This window comes from Python bivittatus, unplaced genomic scaffold (genome assembly GCF_059951505.1).
Source record: "Python bivittatus isolate LINGU-HERP-01145 unplaced genomic scaffold, Pbiv_v1 ctg000180_np1212, whole genome shotgun sequence".
NCBI classification, from domain to species: Eukaryota; Metazoa; Chordata; class Lepidosauria; order Squamata; family Pythonidae; genus Python; species Python bivittatus.
Window position 1 is genome coordinate 3,783,736 of NW_028277047.1, and position 25,571 is coordinate 3,809,306.

Here is a 25,571-nt window from a genome sequence, read left to right on the forward strand (position 1 = left end):
ATTTAATGTTTACTTTTATTTGTTTTTTATTTTTATTTGTTTTTTATTTCCTTCTATTTGTTTTTTATTTCATTTCTATTTGTTTTTTTTTAATCTTTATTTTTATTTCTGTGTCCTCTAATTTTTATTTTGTTTTTCTTCTTCGACAGGCCCCTACAGGATCTCTCTCTTTCCCTTTCTCCTTCCAGAGGTTTGCCAGATGTTGGGAGAACTGGCTTCCCCCATCACTTGGCTCCCCATCTGGAGACTCCCCCTTTCCTGTTTCCAGCCATCTTCCCCACCCCACGGTGAGCCTTAAAGGACGCACTTTCATCGGTCCCCACGAACTCCTGCTGGCACTAATTAAATCGTATTTATAGCAAGGAACATGAGTTAATCGGCAAGGTTAATTAAAAGCTGCCAGGCACCCGCTGAGGCCTGTGAGTTCCCTGCCTGCTTTGCTGAGACAGGTAGGGCTGCAAACCTCAGGAGAGCCACTAGGGGGTGGCGTGATGACCCAGCAGACTCTGCCACCTACTGGCCACCTGGAGCTTTGCAGCCCAGATCTTGCCTTGGGAACGCCTTGCAAGCCAGAGAAGGTCTGCGCTCTGGCCCTCGGGGAACGTGTCCTGTTGGTGGGTTCAGATCTCTGGCTGTAATAAAAAGCATCCACCCATCCCAGTTCCTTTCGATAGAAATGGCGGATGTTAATCTGGGATTTAAAACCTCTTTGGGGCCTTTCTGTGCATAAAAGATGTGTAAACAGTCATTTAAAATAGGGAGAACCGAACCTTGGAATAGATGCGAAATTGAGCTGGTGTGTTTCCTAGGCCCCTCCCTCCCTCCTTTTTCTTTCTCCTTCCTTCCTTCCTTCCTTCCTTCCTTCCTTCCTTCCTTCCTTCCTTCCTTCCTTCCTTCCTTCCTTCCTTCCTTCCTTCCTTCCCTCCCTCCCTCCCTCCCTCCCTCCCTCCCTCTTTCTTTCTTTCTTTCTTTCTTTCTTTCTTTCTTTCTTTCTTTCTTTCTTTCTTTCTTTCTTTCTCCCTCCCTTCCTCCCTTCCTCCCTTCCTCCCTTCCTCCCTTCCTCCCTTCCCTTCTCCTTTCTCTTTTTGCCTTGCTTCCTTCCTTCCTTCCTTCTCTCCCTCCCTCCTTTCTCCTTTTTCTCCTTCCTTCCTTCCTTCCTTCCTTCCTTCCTTCCTTCCTTCCTTCCTTCCTTCCTTCCTTTTCTCCTTTTTCCTTCTTCCTTCCTTCCCCCTCTCTCTCTTTCCCTCCCTCCCTTCCCTTTCTCCTTCCATCCTTCCTTCCTTCCTTCCCTCCCTCCTCCTTTCTCCTTTTTCTCCTTCCTTCCTTCCTTCCTTCCTTCCTTCCTTCCTTCCTTCCTTCCTTCCTTCCTTCCTTCCTTCCTTCCTTCCTTCCTTCCTTCCTTCCTTCCTTCCTTCCTTCCTTCCTTCCTTCCTTCCTTCCCCCTCTCTCTCTTTCCCTCCCTCCCTCCCCTTTCTCCTTTTTCTTCTCCTTCCATCCTTCCCTCCCTCCCTCCCTCCCTCCCCAGACCCCTCCTGTGGGAAAGACCCCCTGCTGCAATCAAGGAGCGCAACTGAAAGAGGAAAGACACATCTGTGTTTGGGACTGGGACACACACGTGATGCTCAACCGCAGCTGGAAAGGGGGAGAGAGCAACTGTGCCCATCAGGCTGGGCTGGCGGGCCGTGTCAGGGGAGATGCCGCAGCAGAGCTCCGAGCCCATCCTGGGTGGGAAGCCCCCCCAGCCCGAAAGCCCGTCTCCCCGGCAGGGCCCGTTCTGCAGGTGGCGGGTCGCTGGTGCCCCCCTCGGCTGGCAGAGGGACAACAGGGGAGGAGAGCGGTAGAGGGGATGAGTCACCATATGCAAATGCCCCGCCAATGACCGCCCAAAGAGCCACCCGGGCCGACGGGAAATGAACAGGGGCGAGAGAACCCCCCATTTGCACCCCCAAATGGCCACGCAGGGGAGGCCGATGCCGCCCAGCAGAAGAAAGGGGGTGGGCGCGACCAACCTGCCAGCCTTAGAAACGGGGCCGAGCCCCCCCCCGGGTGCGGCTCCTTGCGGCCCCGATGCGCTCCCCGAGACCTGCAGGGCGCTCCGCAGGAGAGTCTCGGGGGCCGCCCGCCAGCGGAAGGCATCGCTTCTCGGCCTTTTGGCTAAGATCAAGTGTAGTATCTGTTCTTATCAGTTTAATATCTGATACGTCCTCTATTTGAGGACTACATATTAAATGGATTTTTGGGACTGGGAGATGGAATAGGGGCTTGCTCCGTCCACTCCAAGCATCGGCCTGGTATTGCAGTACCTCCAGGAACGGTGCACCTCCCCTGGGAGGAATCTGGCTGGTTCAAAAAACAGAGAAAGTGGGACACTCCTTGTAGGAAGCTGCTGGGGGGATCCTTTGCTGAGGGGGATCCTTCGCTTAGGAATCTGGCCGCAGCTCCTTCTATTCTGTCTCTTGCCATGGTGAATTGGCACCCATTTGCACGAGGGTGCAAATGATATAATTGGTGTGCTGCCACCCATTTCCATGAGGGTGCAAACGATATAATTGGTGTGCTGCCACCCATTTGCACGAGTGCAAAAGATGATTGGTGAACTGGCACCCATTTGCACAAGGGTGCAAATGATATCATTCAAATGATACGAGATAATGATATTATGCAATTAAATAAATGGCAGGGGTGAACTGTGATGGACTGAAGACCGGGGGTTAAAAAGGCTGTAAATGCCTAATAAATAATAAAAGGATCCAGTCTTAGGCCACGAATGTCTGCTTAGTTCTGAAAGGTATCTAACCTTATTCACACGTCTGCTGTTTCTCTTGCTCAAATCTGAAAAAACAGTTGTAAAAAATCAGCCACAAATTGCATCTCCTGTGAACGGAGGTGCCCACCTGGATCCGTCCAAACTCAGTCCGGATTCAAAAATCAGGTGTGGAAACGCTTCCCCAACAAGCCTACAATGTATGTTAAGGCAGAAACCAGCATTTTACACATGCATCCCAAAACTGAAGCCTCGGTTTCCAAATGGGATTTGCTCTTCCTCTTCTTCCCCACCGTATAATCTTTGCTTTGCAACGTTGCTGCTCTTCAGTGGGCAGCGACCCGCGGGCATTTTATCAGTAAATCCACAGGGAAAAAACCTTCGTCCCCTTTTAGTTCCTCGGGGAAAAAATTCCTTTAAGGACTTTTGGTGTCAGAAAGACAAGGATTTTGTGGCTTACGGTTTTGAGGGCTGGAAAGAAGAGATGATAGAAAGAAGAGAATTGCAATGAAATCTTAAGAGAGAGAGGTTGGATTAAAATTGCATATATAACTGCCAAAAGGAAGATCAGAAGCCACTTCTTTATATCGTTTTTTTTTTCATGTTTTCTCTTATTTTCTTTTCGTTCCTCTGTCTTTCCTATTTTTCTTTTTCACGCTGACTTTTTTCCCTTTTCTTTGAATGTATTGTCTATGTAAGATCTTTTCATAAAATCTATTTGAATGAAGGGGAGGGGGAAGCGTGCCATGAAGAGAGGGCTGTTTGCTAAGCAATCTTTTCTTTCTGCCTTTCCTCCTTAACTCCTCCTTCGTCTTCCTCTCTCCTCCCTCTGAAACATGGCAGCTACGGCTTTGGCGAAAGTCTCCCGGCTGAAAAAACCTTCCGTTGGCCAGAGGATCCGGGGCCAGGCCGTTCCCGCATCGTTCGCCCCTTTTTCTGCATGGACAGGTGAGGATCAGCGGATTTATTTTATTTTGGGGGGTGCTGCGTAAAGGAAGGGCCAGCTCTCCGGCCCAAAACGAGGCACTCCAGCTTCTAAAATCAAACCTGGATCCTCTGAACCCCGGTTGGATGCTAAATTCGTCAAGATGTTCTGAGCCCAAGAACACGAGTTGGGGAAGGGGCTCGTTGCTCATGCTTTTTGAATGCAAAACCCCCCTCCTTCCCCCCCCCCCTTATTTCTGCAGCATAGTTTTGAGAAAAGGTGTTTTGGAGCAGAGGTGGGTCGAAAGATCAGTGGGAACGAGTCAATCGGAGAAGGTTAGGGTTAGAGATTTCTCACCCCCAAATTCTTCCTAATTGTTCCAGCACTGTTGGATCAGCAGAAATGCTCCGCTGGTGATTTTTTTTTGCATTTCTGTCATTCGGTGGATCCCGGTTTTCAGGCGAATGCCTTTCGCACCAAGGCGACGGAAGCAAAATTGTATTTTATCCCTGAAGCCTTCAGGGATTTAATTAAGGTCCAAAGGCAGGACGGCGTGCGCGAACAAAGCCGTTCATTTATGAATTGGCTTCCTTTCTTTTTTTCTCCCCCTTAACAAGACTTTGTGGGCGCGTATGGGCTTTCGCAGGTGAGGCAGGAAAAATAAATAGCATTTAAAACAAAGCAAGAGCAGGAAGGGTTAGACCTTTAACATGCTGGTTTTGTGCATGGGAAACGTTGCTTTGTCCAAAAGCGAGGGGAGCACACATGGGTGTGTGTGTTAATATTTATTTGTTAGATTTATATCCTGCCTTTCACACAGGAGCTCAAGATGGGGGGCGAGCACTCCATCCTCCCATTTTTCCCCACAACAACACCCCTGTGAGGTGGGTCAGACCTCAATGCCACCCCAGGAGCTTCTGCAACCGAGAGAAGGACTTCAGTAGGATTTGGGTTTCCTCCTTCCGCTCCAACCTCTTATTTTCAAGCTGAGTTTCTGAGTTCTTAAAAATCCCCTCTCCTTGGGTCTATCATTGCGGAGCTCCGGTTCCCATCCTCCCTGCCCTTGCTGGCCGGGGAGGATGGGGACAGGGACTGGGATCCCTGAGGTTAAAGGTAGGGGTCAGCCGTGGCGAGGGTCTCTCTTCCTCTTCGATCCACGGATTGCAATCCTGAACCAGCTTCATCAACTCAGCCAAAGGCGAGGGATCAGCTCCTCCACGACATTTCGAGTTTCAAGGGCTTGGGAAAAGAGGGGCAGCCTTGTTTGGCTCCTCGCCGTGGGGTGGACCCCTTCACTTTCTCCCCCCCCTCCTTGCAGACGACCTGCTTCAGCACATGGACCAGCGCGACGCTTGGGACCGCTTCTACGCCAGGAGGGGGAGAGCTGGGACCCCCTGCCCGTTTGACTGGTTCTTTGGCTACAAAGAGATCTCGGCCCTTCTCGGCTCCGTTCTCCGGGGGCTGCCCCATGGCCGGGCCCGGATCCTGGACGTCGGCTGCGGCACCTCGTCCCTGGGGCTGGAGCTCTACCAGCACTCGCCCTCCCCGGTGCACGTCTCTTGCCTGGACTTCTCCTCTCCAGCCGTCGAATGCCTCGCTCGGCTGCTGTGGGACAGCCCCCCGCCGTGCCACCCGCTTTCCGAGCTGGATTGCCACCTGGGCGATGCCACCGAGCTGTCCCGCTGCTTTGCCCCGGGGTCGTTCCACTTGGTTCTCGACAAGGGGACCTGCGATTCGGTGCTGCGGGGCTCCCCACTCCGGGCCAAGCGTTTAGTGGCCGAGTGCCTGCAAGTGCTGAGCCCGGGCGGATGCCTGCTCCAGATCTCCGACGAGGACCCCGATGCCCGGGTGCCGTTCCTGGAAACGGCCGGCGGGGCCCCCGTCAGCGTCGGGGAGGTTGCCCACCTGAATGGCATCTCGTACTACGCTTACACGCTCAGCCGAAGGGCTCCAGACGCGTCGGAAGTGGCTCGGCCCACCGAGCCTGCGTTCGAATCCCACCGGCCTGGGGCGTTGAGTGAAATCTAGCAGGAGCCACAACTCCATAAAGGCCAGTCCTTTCCTTCCGAAAGCTGTCCTTTAGATGGATTTAATTTAATGGTTTATTTTCTTGGTTTGGGCTCTTGGGATTTCCCTTTGGAGAGCAAAGCTATAAACACAATTTTTTTTTTATCCTTATAAGCCTCTCTTGAATTGGCTTCTTTTTCAGGTTTGTCCTTTATATTTTATTTTATTTTATTTTATTTTATTTTATTTTATTTTATTTTATTTTATTTTATTTTATTTTATTTTATATTTACTTTACTTTTTCTTTGTTTTATTTTATACTTTACTTTACTTTACTTTACTTTACTTTACTTTACTTTACTTTTACTTTTACTTTTACTTTTACTTTTACTTTTTCCAAGAAAATACAGTCACACTTGCTCATATCTTGCCGGAAAAGAGGGTTGAGGAGGGGCTGAGGAAGAACAAAGGGGTGCTAAACCCATCATTTTATTATATTAGCTTCCTGCCAGGTTGGCTTCTACAGATAGAAAATCGACTTTATTTGAGAAAAAAAAAATCAGCATAAACTTGGCAGAATTGTTCCATGAATTTAATTCCGTTCCAGCTACTAGAGGGCACAGATATGAGTCATGGGGGAGGGGGTTCAGGGCTCTCTTAGAAAATGATCCGACGTTTAATCCAAGATAACCAGGTAGGGCTTAAAAAAACCCCTCCTGTGGCTGGCTTCGTCCATTGTGCTAAGCCATGATTTTAACTGTGGTTTGCAGAACAAGCCATGGTGGCTTGGTTCGTGCAGAACACAAAGCCATAAAAGCTAGTTTACCAATGACAGGAGCTGGGTTCTCATAGCACAGTAAACCAAATATGATGGTTAGCGTGACGCTGGGACCCATTATTGGCCTGTGTTCTAGACTTGAGAGAACACAGTGGTCTCATTTAAAAAAAGCTGCCCTTTTTTATTTTATTGATTTTATTGTAATTTCTTTGTCGGATTATCGGGAGCCACCCAGAGTTGTGCGACCTACAAGTTTAGTAAATTAACCATAAACTTAGATAATGTCTTTTCTCTAATCAAAGAGGTCAATTTGGCCGTCTCTGCAAGTTCCATCATCTTCACCGTCCGTTCCTCCGTGGTGGGTAATGTCGGATCTTTCCACCTCTGCGCGTACAGATAGACAGCTCCCGAACCTGAAGGTTCCATTAAAAATCCCAGCTCGTTTCCATATACATAGGCACAGGGACATGTATCTTTTAATATGCCTCATAGACGTACACGCAGAATGGCTTCCGGCCAGATGACGATCAATCACGAATTTTGGTTGGAAAGTAAATGTTCGTTGTAAATTATTATTTGATCGAGGAAAGATTTGATTGGCCTTGAGATGGCGAGTTACGGTTCTCTGCATCTCGCTGGCTTCGGTGGGTGGGCGGTGGAGTTAGCCACATTCAGATGACCAAGGATCTCCTCAATCTTGGTTTAGAGGTATCACATCTTAGTAAGTCCAAACTTGCTGAGATTTTTTTGAAAGCAAAATATTTTGTTTCTGAGGTTTCTGTTGCCCTGCCTCTGTGTGTCTGTCCATCCATATCTATCGATTGATTGATTGATAGATGATTGATAATCTGTCTGTCTGTCTGTCTGTCTGTCTGTCTGTCTATCTATCTATCTATCTATCTATCTATCTATCTATCTATCTATCTATCTATCTATCTATCTATCTCCTAGACTTAACAGCATGAATATTCCCCCAAAAATCTTGGCCAAAATATGTAAAGAAAAGAAGAATTTGTGAGATCTGCATCCAGAATTAAACACCTTAAAAAAAAAAAATGTAATTGATTGGCATAGGAGTTTGGTGCAGAAGACTAAACAAGAATAGAAAAATGCCTTCACCGTCTCGAAGGTTACTCTGTGGTACCAGCGAATTTCCCAACCTGGACCAGGCGTCTCCTCCTGGTTTTTAAGAGGCTGTGAAAGTATCGGTCTGTCCCATCTATTGCAGGTGAAGCAAACTTTGGGTCTTACAAAAAGAGCTCTTCCACATCACTTTCAAAAGAGGACAGCCCTAAAAATATAAAAACAGGAGGGCAGAGGTCAAGGAGCAATATTCTGCATTATTGGATTGCAAATGGATTCTGAGATATGTTTGTCCTCTTGAGGACCCTAGTTAGGTTGGGCTGCTGGTCCTTGATCTGGGCTGAGTGGAAAGTGGATGTGAAATTAACCAACGATGGAGAAGCTGGTCAGGGTGGGAATTGGCTGATGGTTGGGTTTATTTGATGGACAACCAGAGTCAAGGTGGGCCAGGAATAGGTATTAAAGGCAAAAATTGTTCCAATACATCACAGAGATGTTCTGTAACTATGGGAGCTGGTGATCCCATCATGGCTGCAGAAGGAGTCTGCCCCCCCTCAAAAAGAAGGAATTTATGCTGGCAAGCAGGCTAGACTCCTTCCAAGGCGTGCTAGTATGTTCTGAGCAGATGACCAAAGTGTTTTTAAAAATAATGAGAGGAACCAGTGAGAGTTGGAATACATCTCGTCTCTAGCTGGTGCATTGATTAAGAAAGAGTTTCTGAGGGGCCCCAGAAAAAGTTCCCAGGAACATCTGGAGGATCCCAGGAATGCCTAGAAAAGCTTCCCAGAAACATCTGGAGGAGCTTCCTGGGAACAACTGAAAGCTTCCCAGGAATGCCCAGAGGAGCCATAAACATCTGGAGGAGCTTCCCCGGAATGCCTAGAAGAGCCATAAACATCTGGGGGAGCTTCCCCGGAATGCCTAGAAGAGCCATAAACATCTGGAGGAGCTTCCCGGGAACACCTGAAAGAGCTTCCCAGGAATGCCTAGAAGAGCTTCTCAGAAATATCTGGAGGGGCTTCCCAGGGATCCCAGGAAAGTAATGGGCAACCAGCTATCTAAAGGGGCCAAGAAGTTGAAGTTCTCCCAACCCTGAGCTCACCAGCCTCCAGTGCCGCCTCGTCTTCATCAAGCAGCTCATCTCGTTCAGCCCCTTCCAGCAACAGGAAGTCCTCTGGGGGCCACTGGAGCTCCCCACTTTCCACGTCGCTCCCTTCACTGGGCTCTACCACGATGGAGGGCAGACGCGTCTTCCCAGATGGAAGATCTTCGTTCGGGTTCTTCTCGAAAGGCCACCGGTCTGGCTCCTTGAACACAGCCGAAAGCCCTTCGCCCCAGCCCCGAACTTCTGGGCCTTCCTGGAAGGACATCTCTTCACGGGGAAGGCTGCCGCAGGGGTCCGAGGGAAGACTCTTGGAAGGATCCGACCCCAGGTCTTGCGGGGGGGCCAGGAAGAGCTGGGGAATAAACACCAAAGGGGTCAGAGCCCAGTTTACAGCTGACCATTCCAAAAACACCTGCAGAACTTGGTCCCACATTTCTGAGGGAATATTGAAAGGGAGAACCGCGGATCCAGGAACCTATCACCATCTGCCCCCTCTTCACTTTTTTCCTTGGGAACAGAGAGGCCTTTCTTCAAAGCTCCTTTTCCGAATCGAATTAATCCGGCTTATTTCACCAAAGAGAGCAGCTGTGCAAAGCTGATCTTGCTTCGGTCACAAATAGAGTGTCAGCCCCACCAGGGAGACCAGACCATGAAATCAATTGCACAGGAAGGCTGAGGCTACTTTTATTAGGTGGGCTATAATACCAGAATCTTGCAAGTCTGATCCCCCCCCTTATACTTCTGTGAATCAGGGAGGTGTCTTCCCGAGCCACTTCTGAATGTTGTCTGGTTGCTCCGGACTTAAAATTGTTTCAGCCCCCTTTGGCTAGGCAATAGTTCCTGCATATCTCCATCAAGGTCACCTTCTTGACTCTCTACATAGCAAAAGGTTTGGGAATGCTGATTTGAGCCCCCAGGGAGATCCCTATGGGGCAGTGAAGGAGTCGGGAAAGAGAAGTGACTTGATCTGGATGGTGCCTTCCCCCAAGATGGAGGGAGATTGCGATTGTGAAAAGCATTCTAGCCTTACCTGCCTGTTCAGAGAAGGATCGGAGAAGGTGCAATCTTCTTTCATCAAGCTCCACTGCATTTCTTGATCGGGGTTTAAACCTGGCTCGCTGCTCGGAGTTGGATCTGGGTCTTGTGCAGGCATCTGATAGGGAGCATGTGCCTCTGCGGAAGTCGTGGGATTCTGACAGTTCCTCACAATTTCCATCATGATCGCATCTACAGAGGCAGCAAAACTAGATAGAGGTCATCCTCGTTTAGCAACCACAATTGGGACCAGCTATTTGGTCGTTAAGCAAAGCAGTCACTAAGTGAAACCGCCCCTGTGCTTATGACCTGACTTCTGCTTTCCTTTGCTTTACAGACCTGCAAAGGTCATCAATGTGAGGATTGGTCACAAGGTTACTTTTTCATCATCGTTGTAACTGCAAACGGTCACAAAATGAGACAGTCACTAAACGAGGACCACCTGTATGTTTTGTTTGTTATGATTGTACAAATGGCTCTGGGCATTTCATGAATAAAAGCGGAGAAGAAAATAATACTACTACAGGTACCCCCAAGTTTAAGAGCAAGTTCCTTTCCCAAGGTCTGTCCCTAAGTCAAATTTGTACGTAAGCCAGAACAATATTATTGTATAATACTGCCTAAGTAGTATTGTGTAATGAACTCAAACCATTGTGTATTTAACTCAAATTTTGCTACAGTAGACTCTGTTCGTAACTATGGATCGTCCTTAAACCAGGCGTTCTTGAGGACTCCCTGTATAAGACCAGGTGGGAATGCTTGCAGGACTGTCCATCTCACAAGCCAATCCATGTTAAAAGTGCAAATCCATTGGAGGTTATTTCCTGCCCCCTTGGGTTGGCTGTCATTCTTCCCTGATGCTGGCTAAGGACGATGGGAATTGGAGGTCATTCATTTCAAGCCGTAGCCTGCTTATTCTGGAAGCCCAGGGAGGCTGAATAATATGCAAGGGCCTTGGGTCGCGTGCAAAGTCTCCGAGGAAACATTGCTCCCAGCCTCCCCGTTTCCAGTTTGAGCTTAAAAAGGAAAGTCAGCTTTGGGGAGAAGGAGCGGAAGAACGCTTGGGCCCAAAAGGTGTGCAGTTTTGCAGAATGAATTATCACATTTCATTCGTCTGAACCATTGACTATCCTAGCCTAATCGCAAATAAGGTTTTCTGCAAGGAAGGGAAGATGTTGTCCCTTGCAAAATTCCCCAGTGCAATTATTCTTCCCTTAGGATGCCAAAAAAAAAAAATGGGGAAATTGACTAGCTGCTAGAAATGTCCAAGGGATTTACTCCTGGCTAGATGCCAGCTTATTTTTGTGTGCCCTGGAAATAAATATGCAGAGGTAGGGAGCTGGGAATAAACAGGATTGGGTCTTGATTCTCTTCCACGGGTTGGGTTACTGACCGCCGTTGCCCCAAGCACTTAAGCAAGGGGTGTTTTAAGGTGGATTAGTCTAGGAGATCAATGTCTGGGTTGATCTGTAAGAAGGCCTTTGTCCTCTTGCCAAGGTCATCCTCCCACAGCGGGCAAGAGGGGGAGATCCGCCAGAAGATGACACCTCCTTTAGATCATGATCGGGTGGTGCAACCTCAGCAGGAGACAGCTGGTCTCCCAGCAATTGCAGAAATCTGTTCCCTGAATTGTGGATGTCACGCCTGGCCCACAGAAACAGAAGGGCTTTTGAGCGGTTCCCCCACATCTGGAAAGGTATTGACACCCGCTTTCTCCCCACTGGATTGCCTGGACCGGTGAAGACGGGAGCCGCGGGAGCCCTTGCTAAGGTCCAAACAAGCAGCTACACCTGGATTTCGACCCCACGCTTCCCACCTGCTCGCTCCTTTTCCAGATCGCTCGCTTACCTTCTCTTGAATCCAGACGGCTGTCGCTGAACTTTTCGGGAGCCGAAGGAGGGGCGAACAGGAAAAAAGCAGGGGGAAGGACGGCTCGAGAAGATCCGGGGTTAGAGTCAGCCTCCGATGTGGGGCAGAGTGGCGATGCCCAGGATATTAATCTCCTTCTGAGCTCATGGAAACTCCAATGACCGCTAATGAGCTCAGGGGAATGGAAGATTATCACGCATGGGGCGGGTGGAAGGGAGGCAAGTCCTGACCCCAAAGGATGGTGAGAACATCTATTGGTTGAGACAGCCGGCTCCTCCTCCAGCTTCCTTCAGAGAAACCTGGTTAGATTGCCAACTAACCAAGAGCCAAGATCAGCTCCGCTGGCTGCTCCGCCTGGTCCTGTGACTGGACTCAGCAATGTTGCCTAAAGTGGAGTTTTTCAGCCTCGGCAACTTGAAGATGGGTGGACTTCAGCTCCCAGAATTCCCCAGCCAACAGGAATGGACTTCAAATCCCAGAATTCCCCAGCTAATGTGGGTGGACTTCAAATCCCAGAATCCCTCAGCCAACAGGGCTGGACTTCAAATCCCAGACTCCCTCAGCCAACAGGGCTGGACTTCAAATCCCAAAATCCTTCAGCCAACAGGGCTGGACTTCAAATCCCAGAATCCCTCAGCCAACAGGGATGGACTTCAAATCCCAGACTCCCTCAGCCAACAGGGATGGACTTCAAATCCCAGACTCCCTCAGCCAACAGGGATGGACTTCAAATCCCAGGATCCCTCAGCCAACAGGGATGGACTTTAAATTTCAGAATTCCCCAGCCAGCATGCTGGCTGGGGAATTCTGGGAATTGAAGCCCAGCCGTCTTGAAGTGGCTGAGGTTGAGAAACACTGGCCTAAAGCACAGGAGCAAGGGCTGGTGAATGATTTGGCCACCTGGCTTCTCAAGCAGCAATGAGCATGAATGCATCTAGGCCCTTTCGCAGCATATGATCCATTGTTCTGTTCTGTCCATTCAGGGTTTGTTGTTCAACCAGATATTGAATGAAATACAAAATGGTTGCTTTTTAATTTAAAACAAAAACAAAAACCTCCATTCCTAAAGGTATATTTACACACAGACCTATAAGGCCATTTTTATTTCTTGTAAAAAAAAAAAAATTCTGGAGTTTTGTCCTGCCCAGTAGAATAGGGGACTTTGCTGACACCTTGGAAACTTTTCTGTGCAACAGACGAAACGCCATCCAGCCTCTGAAGCAAGGCTTCTCAACCTCAGCCACTTTAAGCCGGGTGGACTTCAACTCCCAGAATTCCCCTGGCTGGCTGGGGAATTCTGGGAGTTGAAGTCCACCCGGCTTAAAGTGGCTGAGGTTGGGAAGCCCTGCTCCAAAGAGTGGCAGAAGCAGGGCACCTAACTACAGCAACGGGAGTGCCAGTTCTGACCGGTGGTTTGGAAACTGAAAAAGAAACGAAGGAAGATTTGCCCCTCGGCCGGCGCCAGAAGTAGGCCAAGAGGCCGCTCTTCCTTCTCTTAGCTCTATGCTCCGCGCGCGGCGCTCTGGCCCGCCGCCGCGCTGCTCTCTATGATGGCGCCGCGCCTGTTCCCTTCCGCTTCCGGTCTCGGGGAGACGCGGGGCCGCCAACCATGGCCTTCTCGTCCCGCTTGCTCCAGGGCATCGGCACCGCGGTGGGCGTCCTGGTCGGCGGGCTGCTCCTGCTGCAGATGTGGCCGTCCGACGAGGAGCGGTCGGCCAAGCTGAGGAAGGTGAGGGAGGCCGGCGGGGCCGTGCCCTGCCGGAGCCCTTGCGGGGCCGCTGCGGGCGGCGTTGGGGAGGCTCAGGGGGGCCAGGCGCCTGGCTTGGCCTGAGGCCGCCCCCTTCGTTGCTGCTTCGAAACACGGGGATTAGCGCCTCGCGTAGGATCCTATCCTGAAGCATGAGGACTAGTGCCTCACCTAAAATCCTATCCTGAGGCATGAGGACTAGCGCCTCGCGTAGGATCCTATCCTGAGGACTAGCGCCTCATGCTTCAGGATACCTTACCTAAGATCCGATCCTGAAGCATGAGGCCTAGCGCCTTACCCAAGATCCTATCCTGAGGCATGAGGACTAGCGCCTTGCATAAGGCTAGCATCACGTTCAGGGCGCCTCTCGAGTGGTTGAGATTTCCAGACAGGAAAGAGTGGCTCTTGCAGAAAGCGCTGGAGGCATCTGGCCATGGGGGCGCTTCTGGACTGCAGCTCCCGGTAATCCCAGCCAGTGTGGCCACCCTGTGACCGATGCTGGGAGTTGTGGGTCAGTAACATCTGGGTAGCCCCAAGTACCCAACCACTGGAAAGGAGATCTGACCCCCAACAGATTGGCCCTCCTTTCACGTATTCTTAATCTTCTTTCCTCCCAACGGAACACACCCGTTTGATCCCATAAAACAGCTCAGATTTTTCTTATATTACGAGGGGCAAGTCTTTTTTCCACCTGAGGTGGGTCCTTAGATGGTGTGCAGATCCCCAAACCGGGAATGCCTTAAAACTTGGGTTGCCTTTCTCACATCTTCGTTCTCCATGCAGGACTTCCCAGAACCCGGTCAGTACTATTCAGAAGCACAACGACAAAATGCCATGTTCATGGAAATCCTGAGAGAGGCGGCGATGTCAGATGAGAATTTGGCCCGAAAACCCAACGCTTGGAAAAAGTAGCAACAGCTATGACTCAGAAAGCGTTTTAGCTATCTGGATTGCTTGGAAGCCTTCTGCTCTGACCTGTTTGCCTCCGAATTTGAAAAGATTGTTCCTCGCAGACGCTTCCTCAAAGCGATGCAGAACGTTGGTGACTCTGTAGTGGAAATGGCATTCGATTTTCTTCTTCGGCCCGTTTATTCCTTGGGGTCCCTTCCACGGCTTGCTTGGTAAGCTGTCTTCATAAATTAAATGGCACCTTGAGTGTTCCTCGTGGGACTTGTGTGTGAGCTTGGGTCTTTGAATTCACACGCCGTGCTAAAACAAAATACGTTTTGCCTTTTTCTAGCTTAGGGTCTGGTTTGTCCTGGTAAGTTGGTCTGGAAATGGATGAAGAGAACAGAAGTGCTTCTGATCAGTTAGTTTATTGTAGAAAAACTAAGGAAGTGTTAGGAGAGGATTCCAGTGAGTGCTGTGTATTAAATGCGAGCCTTATTTATGGATAAAACCAAGGTTCAAATTCTTTTCACCCTCCTCTCACCCACTTGATGTAACAAACAAAATCTGCTTTCTTGGGGGCAACAGGAATGATCTTTTGTTTCGGTAACAGACTGATCTGGTATCAGGCTGTTTGGTTGTGTTAGTTTGGCTCTCACACTCAGCGTGTTGAATAAATGCAGCGAAATGTCATTTATTTAGTGAACCATGGTTAAATAACCATGGCGTACCCTGATGTGTAAACTCAGTCTTGGTAACGTGCGTGGTGTGTGTGTGTGTGGGGGGGGAAATTTGGCAATAGATAAAGATCTGGATTTAATCCTAACAGGACAAGCTTCATCAAAAGCCTTTGCAGAGTTGCTTTTACATTTTAAGTGAGTTGGTTCCAGGAAAAGTGAATTAAAACCTTATTGCAGCCTTTTGCCTGCCATTTTGTGATGCTGCATAAAGGCATAATTGGATGAGGAGAAAAGAAGAAAAAGCAGGCACGGGGGAAAAAAGATTTTCTCCAAAATATTAATACATATATATGTAAGTTCAAGACTGGCCTATCTATCATCTGTCTGTCTGTCGATCATTGTCTATCTAAATAATCAAGACTGGCCATACATGTGTGTGTGTGTGCATGTGTATGATTAAGACTGGCACTTCAAGTCTGTTATAAACATTTTAATCAATTTACTCAATAATGGGGAAATTAAGCATATCATTTGGTACATGCAGCCCAAATTTCCTAAGGCTCCTTTAGATGGGACTTGTGATAAAATGCTTGTTTTTACATAGCAGGACAAGTTAAGAAAGAATGTTAGGTTCCTCATACATTGATTTTTTTTTTTTGGTCAATTTATTTTATTTTTTAAATTTATGTTACTGATTTTTTTTTCCAATTTTCACAAAGCTGGCATTATTTTTCAGAAGACATTAGGGAATATAGGAAGCACTTCCTTAAAGCAAGACAGTGTAGCCAAAGAATAGGAAACAACAGAATTACCAAAATAATCTAATTCATTGAAAACATCCTCTGAGACTGCCTTTTGAAACTTCCTGTAGATACAGGTTATTTATTTATATATTTATAAACACATAGTTGCTTATATATTGATATAAATGGTTTGCCTAGTGTGGTTTAATAACTTATTATTTATGTCTTTATAAATAGTTACTTATATTTTTATGTAAGTGGCTTACCTAGTTAATTATCATAGCTGCAGTTTAATAACTTATTTATATATTTATAAATATATGGTTATTTATATATTCATATAAGTGGCTTACCTAGTTAACCTAGCTGCGATTTAATAACTAATATTGCTAATACATATTTGGGTTCCTCCCCCCCCCCCGTTTATTAGAAATTACATGTTATACTTCTTCCAGATGGGTAATTGTGTTAATTTGATCCCGGCAAGAATTCTGTGAGTCCGTAAAAAACTCAGCGATTTATTTCGATTTAAACAGGCGCATATAGTTCATTTCAACTAGGGGGGAACTTTGGAGAAGTTATTAAGCCCATATCTGCAAGGGAGATAAAAAAGAGAGAGAAATGAAATCGAGAAGGTGCGGCCAGAATCATGAAAGAGATGCCGATCGTGGCCCAAGCACTGCGGGGTTATTTTATTTCAGTATTCAAGGAAAATACGGCCGCAATAGAGTCAAATAGGCAGGGTTTTTTCCCCCCAAACCGGAACTTGCGACAAGGAGCGACGTTGCCTCGCCGGACGTTTATACAGGTCGGACGCTCCTGGGCTCTCCGCCGGCGACCTTCCCGCGGTTCCGGCGGCCTCGCGCGAGCGGCTTCCGGCGCGGCGCTGGGGGCGGCCATCTCGCTTGGCGGAGGGCGGGCGGCGGCATGGCGTCCCAGCCCGGGGGCGCCGCGGTGGCGCGGTCGCCTCCGGGGGCCCCGAAGAAGTCCCCCTTCTGGTCCTGCTTCAGCTGCCGCATGCTGAGCGGCGGCGGGCTGGCGGCGGCGGGGCTCTGGGTCCACCTGGGCGTCCGCAGGTCCCTGAAGCAGAGGGTGCCCGCCAGCCCCTGGGACGTCTTCCGGCTGGTTTTCGCCGTCGGTAAGCGGGGAGGTCCCCGGGACGGCGGTTCGGACGTGCAGCCTTGACACGGGAAATGCATTTGGCTTGCAGGACGGAGCGCCTTCCCCGCTTGCAGCGCTCGGCCATTGGCCGCTCGGGGTGCAGTGACGCGCCTCGGCCACCGGGGGGCAGCATTTCCCTTCCCCGGGGAATTATATTAGTATCTTCTATATTATTATTATTATTATTATTATTATTATTATTATTATTGGATTCGTAGGGCCGCCCATCCCCTCTAAGCCACTCTGGGCGGCCATAATAGTCATCTGCTTTTGCCCTTTGCAGAGCAACGCCCGTTGATAAGTCATCCAGCTTGATTGTGCCAGCTTTGCCAACCTTCTTTTTGTATCTTTTCAGGTCTTTACAGTTGGGCGATCGTAATTATCGTGGATCCCGTTGGAAAGAAGTAGGACTGGGACAGAAGCAGCAGAGGGTTTCCAAGCCAGAGGGGAAACCTTTCGCTTTGGGCGTGGCGCGTCCTGCGACCCACCGAGAGAGGACAGAACCGTTGCAGCGTTTTACCTTCCTTGGAACGCGGATGCTGCTGGAGTCTTTTTTCCACTTTCCTGCATGAAAATGGTCAGCAATGATGGCTGTGCTGGACAATCATCCCTAAGAAGGATGGGGGCCTGATTGCATTCAATAAATGGAATATCCTATCTAGCCAATTTTGTTGTAAATCATGCTTGTTGGGTGAATAGAAAAAAAATCTCTAATTTTGCTGCAGTGGGGGGTCTTCTCTCTCCCTGTACAGAACATGAACCTGCTCGTCACCAGAGAACATGGCCCCTAGCTTTAAACCTGAGATCCCCACTGGATAATTTGAGACCACAGCTCCCAGTTGTTGTGGGAATCATAGTCCAAGTACCGGGCAAGTTTTCAGCTACAATCCAGCCTCCTTATTCAGAGGCAGTTGACCTCACAGTGCCAGCTGTTGAGGACCCACAACTCTGGGTGGGTGTGAGAGTGAGTTTGGGAGGGGTAGCCTGCTAGCAGGTAGGACCCAGCCATCAAGCTCCTCCTCTCATTCCTCCAGCAATAAAGAAAATCACATAGGGCAAGCCAGAGTGAAGAGGTTTTATTCAGGCCGGCATCGGGGGGGTGTCCAGGTGCAAACGCTGGTTCCTCTCCAACTCTTCCACCCACATATTGTCTGTTTCTGTACCCCTGGGTTAAGGGCTGCTGCTGCTTCAGAGTCTCGGGGGGGCTGGTGCTCTACGGTGGCCCCCAGTGACTAAAGGCTAGATCAGCCTCCAACAACCGGCGCGAGGGAGGGAAAGCCAGACGACGGAAGTCAGCAGGAGGAGAGCCGTTCAGCTATTCCCCTTCTTGGCCACGATCAACACAGCTGAAGGCACCAACCCTGAAGAGAGAGGGGGGAAAAAAGATTAATGGGGGAAAGAATGGAGAATCCAGGGGGAGCATTTGATAACTAAGGGGCTTTGGAGAGCGAATCTGACCTATTTCCATTTTCACAGCTTGCTGGGGGAGAGAGACACTCCAGAGGAGTGAGGCTAGAATGAGTTTTGCTTTTATTTATTAGATTTATATCCCACTTTAAAAAAACTCAAAGTGGTACACATAATGGTCCCAACTCCTATTTTCCCTACAACAACAACCCTGTGAGGTGGGTTGGGCTGAGAGAGTGACTGGCCTAAAGTCGCCCAGCCAGCTTCTGTGCCTAAGGGAGAACTAGAACTCAGAGTCCTCTGGTTTCTAATCCAGTTCCTGAACCCCTACCCCAAATTGGCTCTCAGTTTCCTTTGCCATTATTAATTTTGCAATCCTAGAAGGGAAGTTTGGATATTTAGTGATCTATCCTCATTCTCTCTTGCCTAGGGTTTGTATATTTGTTTTTTTAGCGTATCTATTTATCATAGTTATCCTATTTATCTTTTAACAGTGATTTTTATATCTTTATATTGAATGTTTATGTATATGCTGTTTTTATTGGACTGTTGCAAGCCGCCCAGAGTCACTGTCCTGTGAGATGGGCGGCTATACAAATTGGATTAATTAATAAATAAATAAAATACCGGAGCTCCTCTGCGGGAAAGGATTAAGTTGCCCACGCTTGCTTGCCCAAGCAAGGCTGGCTGGGGAATTCTGGGAGTTGAAAGTCCACATGTCTTCAAGTTGCCAAGGATGAGAAACACTGAGCTAAAGTCAAGCTCCGTGCCATACTGTGGTTTCTCTGCGCAGAGGCCGAATTGAAGCGCAAGCCTGATTTCTTTATTCCAGAAAACCACAGTTTGAGCTTGCCATGCTCTTTAAGGGTGCAAGAGGTCTGTGCTCTTAGGCGTAAGAACTGGACACATTCCATGCTCTGCCTCTTTCCAACCGGCTGCTTCTCCCGGACTATCAGCGCAAACCTCTCTGTGGCTGGCTCAGCTCCCTCCCCTTGGCTCCCAAACTCACCCAACTCTTGCAGAGGCTTCTCCATGTCCTCCTCGGTGAAGACGCGCCGGGGAAAACTCGTCAGGAGGTTAAAAGGATCTTCGCCGCCGTCTTTGCGGTTCAGTTCCACGTAAAGCCGCACGGCTGCCAGTTGCTCCTTGGCTTTGAAGGTGTGAGTCAAGGAAGTCCCATCCAGGAGCCTCACCTGTCAAAGCAAAGCCAGCTGAGAAACAGCCCCCTTGGGCTGCCGGAGGGATTCCAAGCCCCTTCCTGCATGTGCAACCAATTGTTGTTTAGCCTCGGGATACGTCCTTTCAGGGGGTGACAGATCAGCTCTTAAAACGAGGTTGGAATTGGCCTGCTTATTTATTGCTGACCGGAAATCCCTTACAGATTTTTTGCATGAAACAGAAAACAAAATGAACTTACAATTTACAGTTTGGATAATTAGGACAGATTATAGAAAGAAGAGAGGAATGTTGTAACCATAGAGCAGTGTTTCTCAACCTTGGCTGCTTGAAGATGGGTGGACTTCAACTCCCAGAATTCCCCAGCCAGCATAGCTGGCTGGAGAATGCTGGGAATTGAAGTCCATCCATCTTCAAGAGGCCAAGGTTGAGAAACACTGCCATAGAATAAGAGATAAACTTGCAATTGTACCTATAACTGCTGTAAAGTAAACCAGAAGCGACTTCTTTGTATCTTTTTTTTCTTTTCTATTTTTCTTTTATTTAGTTATCTTCCTTTCTTGCACTTTTACCTCTCTTGGATTTCTTCCTTCTTCTTTTCTTTTCCTTGCTTTATATTAGTTTGTATTAGTTTTTAATCTTCCTTTTTATAAAATCTTTAATAAAAATTATATATATTAAAAAAAATGAATTGGCCTGCTTGGTAAACCAGAACAGCCCTACCATTTGTCCAGTTGTAACATTAAATTAAGGAACAAGTGCTAACTGAACATGGTCTTCTAAGTCACGTTGCTGCAGCTCGCAGGCAGCTGGGGTTCAGTGACACAGAAATTCAGAATTAATTAATTAGCAGACCATTAATTCTAAAGAAACGCAGCTATCTCTCAGGGAGAGTCGATAATCAGCTATAAGATCTACAGGTTATCAACGTAAGCAGTGAAATTAAAAGTAGCTGGAACTCTTTAGAAGTCAGAAGTTTAGAAACCAGAAGTATTTAGAAATTAGAAGCAAGAGCTGCAGAGTTAATTGCGAGGTTCTGACCAGCGCTTTTTAAAATGATGCTAGTAGTCAGCTGACTGAAAGAAAAAGCACGTGGAAGTCACTTTAGCTGCAAGGTCAGGCTAAAGTGTAGACCTGTAGTTTCGAAAATACAGATTGAAACTGGACATTGCAACGTTGGAGACCGAGAGACATATGAACACTCACGCCAGCCGGAAAGCTGACGTCGTACTTCAGAACAGAGGCATTCTGATTTAGCTGGGTGCTTGAAGATTTTAGCCAGGTAGCTAGAATAATCATTAGCTGGATTCCACATTGGTGATTTAGTTGGTCCAGGGAAATCACAAAAGCCATAGAGTGTGTGAATTCCCATTTGCAAAGTTCTTCCTTTAGTTTGATTCCAGACTTTACTCCAAGCCAAACAGGAACTAGTCTAGCCCAGAAGGAGCTAAGCGTAGGATCCTTTGCATGCTCTCAAATTTACTAACGCCTTACCTGTATCCTGCACTGATCATATTCACGCTTGACAGGGGGCTCCTGGCTGGGGGATGAGATTAGCGTGGGAACCATCTGTTCGGACAGGACAGATGCTTGAGTAGCGCTACCGCAGCCAAACTAGGTGGAAACATAAGGAATTTTAGCAAAAGTCATCCACTAAGCTATGCAATGCTGTGTGTGATTGATTATAATGTAGCCTATTTTCTAGAGCAGTGTTTTTTCAACCTGAGCCACTTTAAGATGGGTGGACTGGCTGGGGAATTCTGGGAATTGAAGTCCACCCAACTTAAAGTGGCTCAGGTTGAGAAACACCGCTCTAGACGCAAAAATTAGGATTGAGAGGGCCAAGATCAGACACTTCTACTGCAAGGTTTGGACTGAACTCTGATTACAGCAGATCCCCGTTCTTCCCCCCCAAAGCTCCCCCCCAGCCCTTCTCCACCCTCTCATTGTCTCACCTTCTTAGCTCTCTCGGCCTTGTCCCGTTCAATCTTCTCTCGCACCCGCTGCCTGGAAAAAAGAACGGCGTTAACGGTGGAACGCCAGCTTAGAAACAGCAGGCCTGGCTCAGTCCCCAGCAAGATCCGCTGAAGCTCCTGTTGACCCCCCCACCCTCCTCACTTCACTGCTAGGGAAGAAACGTTGCAACCCTCAAAGCTGGAGATCTTGAAAGACTTGGAAAAACTCAGGGGTGCCCGTGGGATGAACGCTGCGGCAGACGAAGCAGATGGGACTGTTTTGTCCTCATTCCCTGTGTCAACAATTTGCACCAACAGTACCCATGTATCTACGTCCACCTGGAACTCCTTCCTCCAGAACGGGTTAAGCCTCCAGAATTGTCCAGCCGGCATACTTTAAGATGGGAGGACGTCAACTCCCAGAATTCTCCAGCCAACGTGCTTTAAGATGTGTGGAGTTCAACTCCCAGAATTCTCCAGCTGGCTGAGGAATTCTGGGAGTTGAAGTCCTCCCATCTTAAAGTCGCCAAGGTTGAGAAACCCTGGTTTAGGGGGAGATCACATGGTTGCCTGCTGCTTCTTTCCAGCCAGAAACGCAGCTTTCCCCTCCCACCCCAGCACCTGGATTCCTCTTGGTTACACGCTCACACTCTCTCAAACACACACACACACACACACACGGTCTCTCACTTGGCCAGCTTCTCCTCCAGCTTCTCCCTCCGCCTCTCTTCCGCCAGCTTCTTCATCTCATCCTCCTGCAGCTTCTGGCGGATGAGCGAGAGCTCCTGGCCCTGTTTCCGGCGCTGCTTTTCGCGCTCGATGCTCTCCCGCTTCTCCCGCTCTTCGCGTTCCTTCTGTTTCTGAGAAATCAGCTCCATCATCCTGACGGGGAAAGGAATCGGTGGGGCAGCCTGGGGGGCAAGGCTGCTCCCCTAGCCCGGAGCATGGTCGTTGTGGGCCTTCCATCCCTAAACTAACCTAGTTAGTTGTTCCCCAAACTATCCCCAAACTAACCTAGTTATTCCCAAGCTACCCCAAACTAACCTAGCCATTCCCCAAGGTACCCCCAAACTAACCTAGTTATTCCCCAAGCTATCCCCAAACTAACCTAGTTAGTTCCAAACTATCCCCAGTAACCTAAGTTGTTCCCCAAACTATCCCCAAACTACCTAACAGTGCGGTGGAGAGAATGTCAGCCACTCTCTGGTCACTTCACTCGCAGAAATTCATAAAGAAAAGGGGTGCCATCTGCCTAATGTACGCTAATAGGGCAATCTAGGTTTTCCTGCTGGAGAGCTTAACCGGGATTAAGGATTCCTCTTGTTTTTAAGGAAAGGGAAGGTCCCCCACTGTAACAGGGCTTACCTTTTCGTCTGTTCCTGCTTTTCTTCTTCAGTCAGAGGACGCTGGTTCTTCTCTTCAGCCAGCTCATCTACGGGAAGAAAAAGTTCGGTTGCGGCTTCCAGGGATCGGGCAAAGGAAAGATATAATCCAAGCTGGGGACCTGGAGAGTGTGCCGATCCATGCTCAAATGATGCGCAACCCTCTATGCCTCCATTTCAGGCGTTGGGCTGAAGGAATGAAGGCCAATCACTGGAGCTTAATCTAAAGACAGAAGGACCGTTCAATACCTATTAACAGCCCCTCTATCCAGGTAGCGACATTTCCCCCTAAAGGCACAATTACCGATCGCCACCTCGGCCCGCTGCAGATCATGAGAACCTGGCTTAAGAAGGACGACCCAGGCCCCCATCTTGGCTACCACGCTCCGAGGCTCCCCAGCACACCGCCAGGTTTGTTCTGACCTGATCCACTTTGTACCGAATCTGGCGTCCTTCCTTCAGGGGACTCCTCGGCGCCCAGAACATGGCCCTCAGGGGGGACATAGGGGTCATCTAGGCCGGGATCGTTTTCATGTTCCACTAACCTGGGTTGAAGAGAGGCGCACCATTCAGAAGGAGAGAGGGGAGAAGGGAGGAAGTTGCAAATCAAGGGGGAAGCCAGCATACTCACCAATCCATCGCTTGTTCAATACCCTGGTTTCCTGTCAGAGCCAGGGCCTTCTCTCTGGGGAAAACAAGGGATGAAATTCAGCACACCACATCAAAACAGAGAAGGCTGCAAGCAAAGCGACAAGGAACATTCACACGATGCTGGTCCAGCTGCCTTCGCACAAATCCAGCCGTACCCCTTGGCGAAGCCCTCCCAAGTTACAGACGTGTGTTGTTCACAAGCCTTTTGCTTAAATCACATGGAATAGAAGAGCTCGCTCTGTTTTTGAGACCTCCCACACACATCCCACACTTTCCCAGGGCAGAGACGTACGCTCGGTTCTGCGGGAAACCCATCTCAATTAAGCTTTCCAGCGCTGTGTTCTCCATGAGGTCGCACTACAACCGTCACTGCCAGGAAATTCTGCAAAATAAGAGAGACGTCCAGTCCTTTGGCCTCCTGTGGATTTTATCCCTTGTATCGTATTTCAGCGCTTCGTTGTAATTCGGGTTGGAAAATGTATGTTTTCCTTATCACGGTCTCCCCTGTTCTGTTCTTAAATTCTGCACTGTTTCATTACAAATTCTCTGTGCTTGGAACTATAAACCCCTCGCCTGGAGGTGATTATATCAGGAGAAAGACAAAAGATTAGATTTAAAACTTAGGAGAAAGTTTCCAGTTCCAACTGCTGGTCCCCCTTTTCAACAGCCACCCAGCAAAGCAGCGAAAAATCACTCAGCGAAATGCTCTTTCAGCTTTGCCCTGTGGATCGGGGGGCCCACCTGCTCCCCCCAAATCCAAAAGGGTTGGGTGGATCTCTCTGTACCCCGATCCTTCATTTGGGGAAGGAAATCACCAAGGCTGGATCCAGGAAGACGCAGCAGGGACTGCACAGGCTGCAGTGGAGGAAGTCTAAATTTAAATCACAGTTTGCTCATGGAATCAAATCAAAGCCTATATTCGTTCTCTCTCTGACATGGAAAATCAAAACATGGTTAGCAGATATTCTGGGGAGCTAGGAGGAAGCTTGAATGTTGGGGGCGGAATAGCTTCTGCAAAGTCATTTGCTGAGTTACTGGAGCAAAGGAGACGCTGGATTAATAGTATAAAGTCTATTCGTGTCTGGGGTTCAGGGCTCAGTGGTGCTCCCTAAATATGCATTATTATTAAATTAAATTATAGTTAAATAATAATTATCATTATTATTATTAAATATGCATTATCGCCATCCAGTACAGAGCAGGGGAAATAAACATTTCATCCTCTTAATCTGCCCATCTATGGGCCCAAACGCACACGCACTTGCATAGGAGAGGAAGGGGGGCGGAATTACTACCGGGGGGGGGGTCATTTCCTATAGAGAATGGAGCCCCAAGCAATGGCTGGGCTGGCAGGGGATGATGGACGTTGTGACCCAACCCATCTGGAGGGGGCCGAGACGCCTTGGAGGGGCGACTGGGACTGCGGCCGCCCCCGTGGAAAAGCAGCACCAGGCGGGGGGGGGAGGAGAAGAAGGGATGTGCGGGATGTGATGGGCTTTGTAGTCTATCCTGGCTTTTGGACGCCGACTGGAGCCACGCCAGGCTGGCGGAGGAAAGCCGCCGCCCAACCCACGTGGAAGAACGCCGGGTTAGCCGGGCTGGGCGGGGGGCTGCGGGTAGGGTCACCCCCCGGCCGCGGTGGGGGATGATGGGCGTTGTAGTCTGGGTGGGGGCGTGCCTCGCAGGGCCCCCCGCTTCCCCCGGCCGGGCGCGCCCTCCCTGCGGGAAGCCCTCACCGGCGGCTCCGGCTCGGCGGCTCCAGCGCAGGAGCGGGAAGCGGCGGCAGGGAGGCCCCGGAAGCGCGAGGCCGTCTCGCGGCCGCTGTTTGGGTCACGTGGGCGGGCGGGCTGCCGGAAGGGCGGACGGCGGCCGCGGAGGGGCGGAATTCTCCGGCCGAGCTTCGCCTTAAAGGGGCAGCGGCGGTGGCTGGGGAATTCTGGGAGTTGAAGTCCGCCTAGCCCACAGATGCCAAGGTTGAGAAACACTGCCCTAGGCTGGGTTTGCACGCCCCACCAAACTATGGTTGGCTGAATGTCAGTTTATTGAATACACCTAGATTGTATCTGCATGACCCACCAAACTATGGTTGGCTGAATGTCAGTTTATGGAATACACCTAGACTATATTCACATGACCCACCAAACCATGGTTGGCTGAACGGTGGTTTATTAAATACACCTAGACTGTATTTGCATCACAGACTAAACCCTGATTG

At 49.0% G+C, this 25,571-nt stretch overlaps 4 protein-coding genes and 1 non-coding gene across 8 annotated transcripts; 3 read left to right on the plus strand and 2 right to left on the minus strand.

Moving 5' to 3' along the window:
• The first annotated feature begins 2,134 nt into the window (after positions 1 to 2,134).
• LOC112542575 (U2 spliceosomal RNA) lies at positions 2,135 to 2,325 on the plus strand. Its single transcript, XR_003086280.2, has one exon. It is a non-coding gene; the product is annotated as a U2 spliceosomal RNA (small nuclear RNA).
• A 1,234-nt stretch (positions 2,326 to 3,559) lies between these two features.
• On the plus strand, positions 3,560 to 10,820 carry CSKMT (citrate synthase lysine methyltransferase). Of its 2 annotated transcripts, XR_015795544.1 has the most exons (3): positions 3,560 to 3,712; positions 5,008 to 8,293; positions 8,337 to 10,820. XR_015795544.1 is itself a non-coding variant. In XM_007442437.4 (2 exons), the coding sequence occupies exons 1-2, from the start codon at positions 3,601 to 3,603 to the stop codon at positions 5,715 to 5,717; spliced, it is 822 nt and encodes a 273-aa protein (XP_007442499.2). In that variant the 5' UTR covers positions 3,560 to 3,600; the 3' UTR covers positions 5,718 to 10,820. The 2 variants fall into 2 exon arrangements, 1 of the variants encoding a protein (XP_007442499.2); XM_007442437.4 differs by having other exon boundaries at positions 5,008 to 10,820.
• Positions 7,722 to 11,680, minus strand: LOC148216359 (uncharacterized). The gene is made up of 4 exons (XM_088137549.1): positions 11,546 to 11,680; positions 9,693 to 9,889; positions 8,660 to 9,014; positions 7,722 to 7,765 (listed from the first exon to the last, which is right to left on the minus strand). Exons 2-4 carry the CDS (start codon positions 9,879 to 9,881, stop codon positions 7,722 to 7,724), a joined length of 588 nt encoding a protein of 195 aa, XP_087993675.1. The 5' UTR covers positions 9,882 to 9,889; positions 11,546 to 11,680.
• Positions 11,681 to 13,129: 1,449 nt separating this feature from the next.
• DMAC1 (distal membrane arm assembly component 1) lies at positions 13,130 to 17,446 on the plus strand. Of its 2 annotated transcripts, XR_015795545.1 has the most exons (3): positions 13,130 to 13,295; positions 14,097 to 14,434; positions 17,141 to 17,446. XR_015795545.1 is itself a non-coding variant. In XM_088137322.1 (2 exons), exons 1-2 carry the CDS (start codon positions 16,552 to 16,554, stop codon positions 17,191 to 17,193), a joined length of 264 nt encoding a protein of 87 aa, XP_087993448.1. In that variant the 5' UTR covers positions 16,479 to 16,551; the 3' UTR covers positions 17,194 to 17,446. The 2 variants fall into 2 exon arrangements, 1 of the variants encoding a protein (XP_087993448.1); XM_088137322.1 differs by lacking the exons at positions 13,130 to 13,295; positions 14,097 to 14,434 and adding an exon at positions 16,479 to 16,762.
• Positions 17,447 to 17,846: 400 nt separating this feature from the next.
• On the minus strand, positions 17,847 to 25,223 carry UBXN1 (UBX domain protein 1). 2 transcript variants are annotated; one of them, XM_088137320.1, is made up of 10 exons: positions 25,093 to 25,223; positions 23,649 to 23,738; positions 23,337 to 23,390; positions 23,129 to 23,250; positions 22,689 to 22,755; positions 22,014 to 22,205; positions 21,324 to 21,375; positions 20,863 to 20,982; positions 19,202 to 19,385; positions 17,847 to 18,146 (listed from the first exon to the last, which is right to left on the minus strand). In XM_088137320.1, exons 2-10 carry the CDS (start codon positions 23,702 to 23,704, stop codon positions 18,097 to 18,099), a joined length of 897 nt encoding a protein of 298 aa, XP_087993446.1. In that variant the 5' UTR covers positions 23,705 to 23,738; positions 25,093 to 25,223; the 3' UTR covers positions 17,847 to 18,096. The 2 variants fall into 2 exon arrangements, with proteins under 2 accessions (XP_087993446.1, XP_087993447.1); XM_088137321.1 differs by having other exon boundaries at positions 23,337 to 23,441; positions 25,093 to 25,185.
• Positions 25,224 to 25,571: the final 348 nt, after the last annotated feature.